Source organism: Mytilus trossulus, chromosome 12 (genome assembly GCF_036588685.1).
Source record: "Mytilus trossulus isolate FHL-02 chromosome 12, PNRI_Mtr1.1.1.hap1, whole genome shotgun sequence".
NCBI classification, from domain to species: Eukaryota; Metazoa; Mollusca; class Bivalvia; order Mytilida; family Mytilidae; genus Mytilus; species Mytilus trossulus.
Window position 1 is genome coordinate 46,848,717 of NC_086384.1, and position 12,947 is coordinate 46,861,663.

The 12,947-nt window shown below is 32.3% G+C and overlaps 1 protein-coding gene across 4 annotated transcripts in view; it reads left to right on the forward strand.

Moving 5' to 3' along the window:
- Window positions 1-5,448, forward strand: part of LOC134692703 (zinc finger protein 148-like) — a 41,034-nt gene extending 35,586 nt beyond the window's left edge. For all 4 annotated transcript variants that reach the window (XM_063553188.1, XM_063553189.1, XM_063553191.1 and 1 more), the window contains one exon: window positions 3,280-5,448. In XM_063553188.1, the coding sequence (XP_063409258.1) occupies window positions 3,280-4,629 (1,350 nt within the window). In that variant the 3' untranslated portion in view covers window positions 4,630-5,448. The remainder of the gene's footprint in view (window positions 1-3,279) is intronic.
- Window positions 5,449-12,947: the final 7,499 nt, after the last annotated feature.

Sequence of the window (12,947 nt, forward strand, 5' to 3'; positions counted from 1 at the left end):
CCCCTCAAACATGTTTAACCCCACTACATTCTGTATATGCCTGTCCCTTACACCACTGTCTCAGGATAAGTGGAGGGTGAGTTCCCCTCAAACATGTTTAACCCCACTACATTCTGTATATGCCTGTCCCTTACACCACTGTCTCAGGATAAGTGAAGGGTAAGTTCCCCTCAAACATGTTTAACCCCACTACATTCTGTATATGCCTGTCCCTTACACCACTGTCTCAGGATAAGTGGAGGGTGAGTTCCCCTCAAACATGTTTAACCCCACTACATTCTGTATATGCCTGTCCCTTACACCACTGTCTCAGGATAAGTGGAGGGTGAGTTCCCCTCAAACATGTTTAACCCCACTACATTCTGTATGTGCCTGTCCCTTACACCACTGTCTCAGGTTAAGTGGAGGGTGAGTTCCCCTCAAACATGTTTAACCCCACTACATTCTGTATATGCCTGTCCCTTACACCACTGTCTTAGGTTAAGTGGAGGGTGAGTTCCCCTCAAACATGTTTAACCCCACTACATTCTGTATGTGCCTGTCCCTTACACCACTGTCTCAGGTTAAGTGGAGGGTGAGTTCCCCTCAAACATGTTTAACCCCACTACATTCTGTATGTGCCTGTCCCTTACACCACTGTCTCAGGTTAAGTGGAGGGTGAGTTCCCCTCAAACATGTTTAACCCCACTACATTCTGTATGTGCCTGTCCCTTACACCACTGTCTCAGGTTAAGTGGAGGGTGAGTTCCCCTCAAACATGTTTAACCCCACTACATTCTGTATATGCCTGTCCCTTACACCACTGTCTCAGGTTAAGTGGAGGGTGAATTCCCCTCAAACATGTTTAACCCCACTACATTCTGTATATGCCTGTCCCTTACACCACTGTCTTAGGTTAAGTGGAGGGTGAGTTCCCCTCAAACATGTTTAACCCCACTACATTCTGTATATGCCTGTCCCTTACACCACTGTCTCAGGTTAAGTGGAGGGTGAGTTCCCCTCAAACATGTTTAACCCCACTACATTCTGTATGTGCCTGTCCCTTACACCACTGTCTCAGGTTAAGTGGAGGGTGAGTTCCCCTCAAACATGTTTAACCCCACTACATTCTGTATGTGCCTGTCCCTTACACCACTGTCTCAGGTTAAGTGGAGGGTGAGTTCCCCTCAAACATGTTTAACCCCACTACATTCTGTATGTGCCTGTCCCTTACACCACTGTCTCAGGATAAGTGGAGGGTGAGTTCCCCTCAAACATGTTTAACCCCACTACATTCTGTATGTGCCTGTCCCTTACACCACTGTCTTAGGTTAAGTGGAGGGTGAGTTCCCCTCAAACATGTTTAACCCCACTACATTCTGTATATGCCTGTCCCAAGCCAGGAGCCTGTAATTCAGTGGTTGTCTTTTGTTGCTTTATATCATATTTGTTTTTTAGTTTATTCTTTTGCACATAAATCAGGCCTGTAGTTTTCTTCTTTGAATTGTTTTACATTTGTCATTTCAGGACCTCTTATAGCTTGCTAGGCGGTTTGGGTTTTGCTCATGTTTGAAGTCGGTACAATGACCTATAGTTTCATACTTCTTTTGGACTCTCATTGGCAATCATACTTAGTACATCTTATTTTTGTACTGTTATTCATGTTATATAATGGAATAAAATACAAAAACAAATTCACTTTGAATACAAAGTTGCAAGCTGTAACAAGCTATGTGGTAAAAAATAAAGTAATCGATATTCACACTCGAATTCATACTTATGAAAAATATATTTGAAGTGCAGAAAAGTAACACTTGGTTATGTAAGATTTTTAATATAATTTTTTTCTCAATTTTCATAAATATGTTCTGAGACGGATATTGATGATAATATGACATAATAAAAAAATCAGTTAAACATGCCTTTTAAAATGTAAGTTATATAAAAATGAACTTTCTTTTAAAATGTGGGATAAATTCAGAAAACCATATAAAAGCTATAAATTTAAAAATTAATAATCATAAATACTTCAAAGATAAAAAAATCTGTCTGGATATTTTTGTCAACATTGCACACTTTCAGTGTTAAAAGTTTACAAAACAGGATACTACATTTTAAAATGATATTTAATTAGAATAAAGAACATTGAGTGCATACTTAGTAAAGTTGGTATTTTAAATATGCATTGCACCATAATAAGATGATGTTCTGTCTAAGTCTATTCTTAATAAGAATTTTTAATCCAAAATAAATATAGATTTTAATATAAGGGAGATACCATTTGATTTTAGTTGTCATCCTGCCTTATTTTTTGCAAAGTTGCTTATTCTGCCTTTTTCACTCAAAGTCCTGTCCTGCTTATTCAATCATAGTAAAAGAGGGGGGAAAGATACCATAGGGACATTCAAACTCATAGATAAAAAAAACAAAACTGACAACACCATGTTCAAAAAGAAAAAGACAACTAATAGTACACTAGACACAACATAGAAAAATAAAGACTAGGCAACAAGAAACCCCACCATAAACTGATGGTGATCTCGGGTGCTCTGGAAGGGTAAGCAGATCCTGCTCCACATGTTGCACCCTTCATCTCGCTCATGTTATTACAAACCTGGTAAATAGTAAATGACACTGTAGAATAATTGAGGCTTACAGTGAGGATAAAACATTTGCATTTTGACATATGGGAAAATAGCCAGCTGACCAAAGGTCAATCGTACTAAATGACTTCATTTAACAATGGTCTCGTGTTGTGATGTAAAACCTCAGCATTTTGACCATGTGTTGACACAGAATTGTATAGGAAAATGTGTGAATCAGAATTGGAAAGGCCTTCATTGTACAAATTCAATCAACCAACCACAATATTGTTGCCATGCTCATTTCTAGCAGCTCTCATGTTCATCTTTTCTATCTGAACATTTTTCAAAATCTAAACTAGAGGCATCAATGGCCATAAGTGATCTTAGTAGCCAAAATACTGTATTACTAGCCTATCAACACTGAGGTTGTGAGTTAGATTCCAGAATATGGCAGATGTGCTACATTCCAATCTTAGTTGACTATATAGCTAGGATTGTCAGTTTTCCTTTCAAAGGTCTGTGGTTGTTTCTGGTCACTATGGCTTATAATTTTCCACCATTAAAAATGGACTGGCAGATAATAGAACAAAAGTGCTGAAATTTTACTTGGACACCAAACAACCAGACAAATAATGTCAATTTGATTTTTAAAATACAGTAAACTGATTCTGAAAACTTCCTTTTGCTGATAGAATTTTTTTATCTTTTATTTCAGATGCATGTTCATTCCAAGTTGATTTCCGATCTACAAAAATCACCACTGTCTCAACAACCAAACCCGTCTGTCTCACCAGAAGATACTGTCGTCTCTGATCAGCAGCCACGACAAAGAAAAAGAAAAGCATCTCGACCACAACATATCAATAATCGATCAGCAATACCATTTAACCAATCAGAAATGGAGAATCGCATTTACAATAATTATATGAACAATTATCCAAAAGAGGGTAGACCAGAAGGGTATGTGTATATCTTGGACAGTGATGATGACGAAAATGTCTCGGACATTCCATTAAAAAAATCAGACATTTCCAGCAATAATAATTGTTACAGCAGCAGTGTATCTCGTAGTGATAACTTTTACATTGCACAGAGGTCACAAGAAAGTCAGTCAAAAAATTTGTCGTCTGCAGAAGATGATGACAAACATTTTGGTAGAATTAATGATTTATCAAGTGTTCGCATGAATAATCCTAATTTTAGGTATTTAGATGAAGATATCTATAGATCACAAATGTCTGATGCCAGGAGCCACAGCTTGCCTAAACTGTCCAATGATATGCCTAAAAACAATGATCATGTGACAGAATCAGCCAATGAAATCATTAGAAACAGCAGCAGTGTTTCAGCATCATCCAATGAAATGTTTAGAAACAACTCCAGTGAGATGTTCAGAAACAACCCCAATGGTTCAATGTCATCCACTGAAATATTTGGACACAAAAATCAACAAGCAATTTCAAGAAATGGCAGTTTTTTACCTGCTTCATCTATAAACCGTCGTGATATAGTACCTACAAATGGAATATCTATAAATAGGAACCATTTGTCAACTGCATCCAATGAAATGAATAGAAATCGCGATGGAAGGTCACATTTGGCCAATGAAATGACTAGAAACAGTGGTGAAAGGTCACAATTAGCCAATGAAATGCAGCATTATAGTAGTAGCATGGGGTTAGACTTATCAATCAATAACAATGATTTTTCTAGAATGTACAATGAAAGATCTAGATTACCAAATATGTCTTCTGATAGAAGTTATGCAAACAACCATGTTTTATCCAGAATCCAAAATGGTCTAGGTGATAACCAAATAAAAATGGAAGGAAAAGAAAATCAAATATTTACAAATGGTATGGTATCAGAAACTGATACACATTTTATTCAAATGATGAACAACAATTCAAATGAATGGCGGAGACGAAATTTTGTTGGCCAAAACCGAATAGTAAATGGTGAATCAGAAGGAAGTTCTGACGAGTCTGAGGTGGATATGGGACAACAGCAGCATTTTCCGACTCCGAATTTAGGAGCAGACGTATATGATGACCCAATGAACTAAGTCAAAAAAAGATCTGTGTAACTTTTTTAAGTTGTTTATGTTTAATGATTATAATTAGTGTTGTGTGTACAATATGAGGCTAAAATCCCAGAAAAAAGGGATACTGGCCTACATGTTTTGTTAGTTTAACAGTCGCTTTTATTTGTTGTTGTTATGTAAATAAATGGAAACATTGCTTATGCTTATCAATTTTCATACTTAAGATTTTGTTTAGATTAGGCTAAAGAAGAATACACTTTTGTTTCCTGTCTTTCAACCTTTATTTGAATGCCTACCTTTACACTTTATATGTACTTTACAATGGTGTATCCAGAACTTTTCCTAAAGGGGGGGGGGCTGCTGACTGACCTAAGAGGGGTTCCCCTGCAGTCATGCTTCAATGATTCCCTATATAATCAACCAAATTTTTCCCACAAAAGGGGTGGCCTGGGCCCCCTGAATCCGCCTATGCTTTATTGTCAGATTAAGCACCATTGAAAGTCCAAAATGTTTTTGGTTAAGCACGGCTTAGGTCAAGAACATTACACTATATAGCCTATATGAAATACTTGTACAAATAAAATTATTTTAGGTACACGTAGATTTTGTCTAAGAGTCAGGAAACAGGTATACATTTTTTGGCCTTGTTTGTTTTAACAAGATAAACATTATCATAGATTTTGTTCCAGTGTGTTTCAATAAAGTGTCTTTTGAAGATTTTGTTAAGTTTAGCAATTTTTCTGTAATCTTGTATTAGAAATTTTCCTTTTCTTAAATTGAACTTCATAAAAACATCAAAATCAGAAGGAAAAATCTCCATAAATTTTATTTGTAATTAAAGGGAGATAACTCTTAATTTTAAGAAAAACCAATTGAATTTATTTGTATTATTATCAAGTTATTTGAAAAAAATGTTACTGTATATCTGCAGAGTTGTGGAATTCTTTATGAGAAATCCTTTTGTTTTTACTTGTTCTGTTGTTTTTTTTATACATGAAATTAACTTTATAACAAGTTAAAAAGGTTAATATTTTATAATTTTATATTCTTATTTTGACCAGTAAATATGTATATGTTGAAAAATATTCAATTTTCAAAGATATTTTCAAGTTTTTTCAAGAAGGATGATAGATTATATTAACCTATCCGTATTAGCATTTCATAACAACATATTTTTTGCTGTATACATGTACTAATTTTTTGTGGAATTACGTTTTATAAAGGGGAACTTCATATGTAAAAGTTGAGCAATTACAAATTTTCTTTAGTGCTGACTTTTGCAAGACTGTAAATTTAAATATCTACGTTAATGCAAGCTTTCATCAATCCACAAAAATTGTAACTCACAAAAATAGATAAAACCATAGTATATTTTTAGTTTATATGAGTTTACATTTATTGCTGCTTTTGATTGTTGATTTTAAAGGTTGTAAATATAGACTTTTGTTTGTGATATTTTATTGCTTTAAATATGTGTACTTAACATGAATTCTTGAGATGGAAGCATTCCACGTTAGCCTGATAAAATAGGTAAAAATTTTACTATGACATAATATTTGCCAAAATATTTAAATTTGAATACAAAAAACTTGCAAATTTTTATTCAAAACCCTAAATAATAATTACATTCATATCATTAAATTAGATTTTTTATTTATGAAATCATCAATCTGTTTTTTTTTATTTATTTTGTTCATGAACAAGAAGTAGCTTCATTGCACTATTTCAGAATCTAATGTATTCTGGGTAATATTTTCAAAAGATTACACCAAATGTTGTGATTGGTTCAAAATGTTCATAACAATGGAACTCAAACGAAAGACATAATGTTTATTTTTATTTTGTTGTATGAACAATGAGATTACCCATAGACGATAGTTTTTAGATTCTGAAAAGTAGAACTTACATTTTCAGAATCTAAAAGATTATTGGTGACTTTATTGTTGTAAACCAAAATGGAGATAATGTCCTGCCCTTGGTTGATTGTTAGTTGTGCTTGATTTTACGGACCAATCACCACACTTGGTGTATGCTTTTCAAATTAAAAATGAATTGTATAAGTTTCTTCAACAGTGAACTTTTGATATGATATATTATTTTCTTGCCATTAAAAAGAAAAGAGTTTGACTTTAAAAAAAAAAGTGAACTTAGTCTAGTAAGTAATCATTTTTTGGTGGTAAAATAGTTTCTCTTGCCATTTTCAAAGAAGAAAAATATTTGACTTAAAGTCTTTATTCCTTTTATTCATATTTTCTAATCAAAGAATGTCACTGATTATTTTCCATGTTTTGAATTTTGACATTTTTGATCATTACTAAATCTTCAAGCTTTTTTTTGTTGTGTTCTACTTAATCGCTTGCTATTTTATTATATTTTCCATACATAATACAAGTGATAATTGTGTTATTTTAAAACAGCATTTTTTTAAAGAGTCTACAAATATTGTGTTTTATGTGTGTATATTGTATATATATTTTTTTATAGAGTATAGAGACGTGGAGCTTTAAAGATTTTTAAACAACTATGTGATGTAGAATATTTATTGGTGTTGTGTGTCACATTATTGATGTATAGTTGTGCTTGTATTGTTTGTTATATAATTAGTCCTACATTAAGCCAAACAAAACTAATTTTCGCTTCTCAGGTGCTTCCTCAAAATTCAGATGCCACTGCGTTACCCACTGAATAGTTTTGTGTCAGACTGTTTATATACACTGTGCTTTTAAATTTATTTCACTATTAGGGTGGATCTTTGGTATATATTTCTGCAGAATTTTCATATTTTTTGCCAAAATGAAGATTTTCAAAAGCTTTTTTCATAAACATAATAAAATAATATTGGTCACTATGCATTTTTTGAAGCTTCAAGTCCTGCAAAATTGTTCAAACTTGTATATATTTTCCATGAAATTAAAGAAATCTATGAGATGGAATTTTCAAATATAATATGCGAAGATAGGTTTTTATACGACCGCAAATTTTGAAAAAAATTTCGTCGTATATTGCTATCACGTTGGCGTCGTCGTCGTCGTCGTCGTCCGAATACTTTTAGTTTTCGCACTCTAACTTTAGTAAAAGTGAATAGAAATCTATGAAATTTTAACACAAGGTTTATGACCATAAAAGGAAGGCTGGTATTGATTTTGGGAGTTTTGGTCCCAACATTTTAGGAATTAGGGGCCAAAAAGGGCCCAAATAAGCATTTTCTTGGTTTTCGCACTATAACTTAAGTTTAAGTTAATAGAAATCTATGAAATTTTGACACAAGGTTTATGACCACAAAAGAAAGGTTGGGATTGATTTTGGGAGTTTTGGTTTCCACAGTTTAGGAATTAGGGGCCAAAAAAGGGCCCAAATAAGCATTATTCTTTTTTGCACAATAACTTTAGTTAAAGTAAATAGAAATCAATGAAATTTAAACACAATGTTTATGACCCCAAAAGGAAGGTTGGTATTGATTTTGGGAGTTTCGGTCCCAACAGTTTAGGAATTAGGGGCCAAAAAGGGACCCAAAGAAGCATTTTTCTTGGTTTTCGCACCATAGCGTTAGTATAAGTAAATAGAAATCTATGAAATTTAAACACAAGGTTTATGACTATAAAAGGAAGGTTGGTATTGATTTTGGGAGTTTTTGGGTCCCTACAGTTAAGGAAAAAGGGGCCCAAAGGGTCCAAAATTAAACTTTGTTTGATTTCATCAAAATTGAATAATTGGGGTTCTTTTATATGCCGAATCTAACTGTGTATATAGATTCTTAATTTTTGGTCCAGTTTTCAAATTGGTCTACATTAAGGTCCAAAGGGTCCAAAATTAAACTTGGTTTGATTTTAACAAAAATTGAAACCTTTGGGTTCTTTGATATGCTGAATCTAAAAATGTACTTAGATTTTTGATTATTGGCCCAGTTTTCAAGTTGGCCCAAATCGAGGTCCAAAATTAAACATTGTTTGATTTCATCAAAAATTGAATAATTGGGGTTCTTTGATATGCCAAATCTAACTGTGTATGTAGATTCTTAATTTTTGGTCCAGTTTTAAAATTGGTCTAAATTAAAGTGCAAAGGGTCCAAAATTAAACTAAGTTTGATTTTAACAAAAATTAAATTCTTGGGCCTCTTTGATATGCTGAATCTAAACATGTACTTAGATTTTTGATTATGGGCCAAGTTTTCAAGTTGGTCCAAATCAGGATCTTAAATTATTGTATTAAGTATTGTGCAATAGCAAGTCTTTTCAATTGCACAGTATTGTGCAATAGCAAGAAATATCTAATTTCACAATATTGTGAAATAGCAAATTTTTTTTTAATTAAGAGTTAGCTTTCTTTGTCCAGTATAGTAGGCAAGAAATATCTGCAAGAATTTTTTTTAATTGGAGTTATCTTTCTTTGTCCAGAATCAACTTAAATCTTTGTTATATACAATATACAATGTATATTCACTTTTTACTACCAACTGATAAATTTAAATAATCTTTACCATTCAGTGATAACAAGCAGTTATTTTACATCTTAATATTTTATGATGTATTTAAATGAGTAGTAATTGTTGCAAACTCCATTAGAATATTTCAATTGAAATTAGTTTGGAATAAGGGAAAGGGGGATGTGATTAAAAAATTGGGTTCAATTTTTCTCATTTGAAATTTCATAAATAAAAAGAAAATTTCTTCAAACATTTTTTTGAGAGGATTAATATTCAAAAGCATAGTGAATTGCTCTAAGAGAAAACAAAATTTTTAAGTTCATTTGAATACATTCATTCTGTGTCAGAAACCTATGCTGTGTCAACTATTTAATCACAATCCAAATTTAGAGCGGAATCCAGCTTGAATGTTGTGTCCATACTTGCCCCAACTGTTCAGGGTTAAACCTCTGCGGTCGTATAAAGCTACGCCCTGCGGAGCATCTGGTTAGATATTCGTTAAGAAAATTGAAATAAAAAATTATGTCACAGACATTTTTTTCTTGCTATAAGTAAAATTGGGATTTTTTCTATATCATACCTTTCTCAAGATACTATTTTAATTATCTCCCCTTTAATGACCACGTTTACAATAGACCACTTTCGAGTTCATCCGTCGTTGGAAAAAACTCGTCAATTTAAGCACCTTAATGATGTCATTTACCAGATAGAGGGGGTCGCCTGTATCCCTGCACTATTTATGTTCATCAAGCGTCTTAGTTATTGCGTAGGATAAACTAGAAATAATGGTTGTTCTGTAGGTACTTAATGACAATTCCCTAATGACAGCAGTGCTGGTTGTCAATTTTGAGAATTCAATTTGCCGAATAATTCATACAATATAGAATTATAGTTTTCCAACCACTCGCTCAACATTGGAAAGGAAGTGACGATGCCCCTAAAAGCACAAATGACGGTGATAAAGGCATGTATAATTGACGAGTTTTTTCCGGTGACGGATGAACTCGAAAGTGGTCTATTTGATTCAACCAAACACAAATGAGTTTATTAAATGAATATAGGAAGATGTGGTGTGAGTGCCAATGAGACAACTCTCCATCCAAGTAACAATTTAAAAAGTAAACCATTATAGGTTAAAGTACAGCCTTCAACACGAAGCCTTGGCTCACACCGAAAAACAAGCTATAAAGGGCCCCAAAATTACTAGTGTAAAACCATTCAAACGGGAAAACCAATGGTCTAATCTATATAAACAAAACGAGAAACACGTATATATTATATAAACAAACAACAACTACTGTGCATCAGATTCCTGACTTAGGACAGGTGCAAACATTTGCAGCGGGATTAAACGTTTTAATGCATCCAAACCTTCTCTCTTTTTCTGAAACAATAGCATAACATCACAACATAGAAAAACACACGATAAAATATCAATTGGCAGAATTAACTCAATCAAAAATCTATGATTACAGAGTCTGTATAAAACAATACAAGACTTAGATAAATAGTTAAACACATTATAGCCAATCTGTCTTAAAATTTGCAGATCTGAGAATAGAACTTAATGGAATGCAATGGATCACTTAGAATAAAAGTCTAACACATAATGGCCAATCTGTTTTAAAATTTGAAATCTTACCTCATCTTGTTTTGCCTAAGGGGTTTTGGTGGCCTAATGTATTAAGTAGGTCATCTATAGTGACCCCTAACCTAACCTGCCAACACTGAGGATGTGAGGTGGTACCTGAGAAGCTGAATGTTTTTATATTTAGCCAAATAAGAATAAGTCTTCTGCTCTTTCTTTTGTATATTGCAAAGCTAGTTTATTTCAGTGAAAGTTTGTTTTTTGCCAAATAATTCATTTCTTACACTTTTGATGGTTTGTGTTTTTATTTCAATTCATGTCCACATGTAGATATTTAGCATTCATCCAAAAATAGCTTTATTTTTACCACAATTTGAGGTATTTTTTCTTTTTGTAAGTTTTTAACAATTTTGATGTAAACTGGAAATTTTCCTTCTCTGATATAATATTTAATGTAATGTACTTGTTTCCTAAAAATTTAGTTTATTATTTCTAGATGAAAACAAAAAACTTTTTATGAAATGCATAATAATATTTTTGCACAGGTCTGTTTCATACAAAAGAGTTCATGGTTGTTTTACAGTTTATACCATGTTAGAAATACTGTAAATTCATAAATTATTGTGAAAAATGCAACTGGGTGGGTACCACAATAATAAGAACTTGCATTCCAATATCTGATACATTTATCTGTGTGCATATTTCCTGCAATTGCAATAATTGATTTTGCATTTTTTATCCATTCTTCACAAATCGCAATAATATTTGAAGTATTTTGTTTTTGCATCTTTTTCTGAAATCTTCACATTTTTTTGCTATTTGCAATCATCATTTTTTGGAAATTTTCACAATTGATTTTTTTGTTGTTTGATTGCATCATTTTCAGAAATTATCTGAATAAATCTCATATGTTTGTCAATTAATTAACAAAAGCATTTAACAAATGCATGCAGCAATTTGAGAAATACTAATACTGCATAGGAAATAACATATCATATGGTTCTGGTTAATAATTACTGTGGATTCATTATTTTTCGTTGGATACAAATTTTCGTGGCTTTCGTGGCTACAGGTGAATCACGAAATTTAATGTTCAACGAATAACAAAATTTCTATAGGTTTATATGCAGACTTCGGAAAAACCACCAAATTAGATATCAACGAACATGCAAGTTTTCCGTAATCCACGAAAATTGGTACCCTCGAAAATAAATGAATTCACAGTAATTGCTTTGATTATTTTTGACAGTATGACTGTAGTGTTATTTAAGTTTAGGAGTTGTCTCCACATGTTTAGTTTTTTTTACTAAATATTCTTTGTTGAACAGGGTACAAAATGTGATTAACATTTGGGCATTTAAATATATTTTATCCAAGGGTTTTTCCAAAAGCTGACTTTTCTGTAAATTCCTAGGTGCTTTTCACTGTTTTATTATATTAAATGTCAGAATTTTTGCATTTTAGTAATATTTTTGTGCTTTATAATGTATGTATTAAATTTGAGAAAGATTTTTTTTTCCACGTTTGTATTATAAAATCTTATCTTGCCCAATTATATATCTTTTTTACATTATGTTGTTTGCGATCGTATATTTTATGTTCATGAAAAAAGCTCTGTCACAAATGTATAAAATCAAGATGTCTTTTTAAGGTTGTATTTTGTTGTTTGGATGCTGTCTCATTGACATGTAACCATTGGCAATGATGTTGATAAAAATCAGTCTTTTAACTGGTATTAATTTGAACTGTAAAAAGATTGGTTCATGTACTTTTTGAGTAACTTACTTCCCTGTCTGATAAAACCTATTTCCACTTTTGGATATAAATAGAAATATTTTTTGAGTGAATCATCTGCAATCACCAGCATTCACTGTGAAAATTCACCACTAAGAGAGATTTTTAATTATATCACAATGTCAATTAAAACACCCTGCCCATAAATATTTGATAACAATTTTTATATCCAGTTCTAGAAATAATTGGTCCTTTACAAAATTCTATGGAGAAAGCTGATGGTTTGTGGCATGTACACAGGAACAAAGAGCTTAGATTACAAATAAATTTTAACATCAAAATTAATATTTGTGCCAATAAAAATACCATATTTATATGCAAATTCTATGGAAATCCTTAGCAAATAATTAAGTTTTGCATTAAACTCGAAATAAAGAAACATATTGTATCAATTTCTGTGTGGAGTAATCAGTTTCTTTTTATAAAACTTTGAAATGTACATTGTATGTTGTTTTGATAATATATTTGATCATTATTGACATGTTTAAAACACCAATATAAACCATGTATTGGATGATATTATAGTGCTTTTAG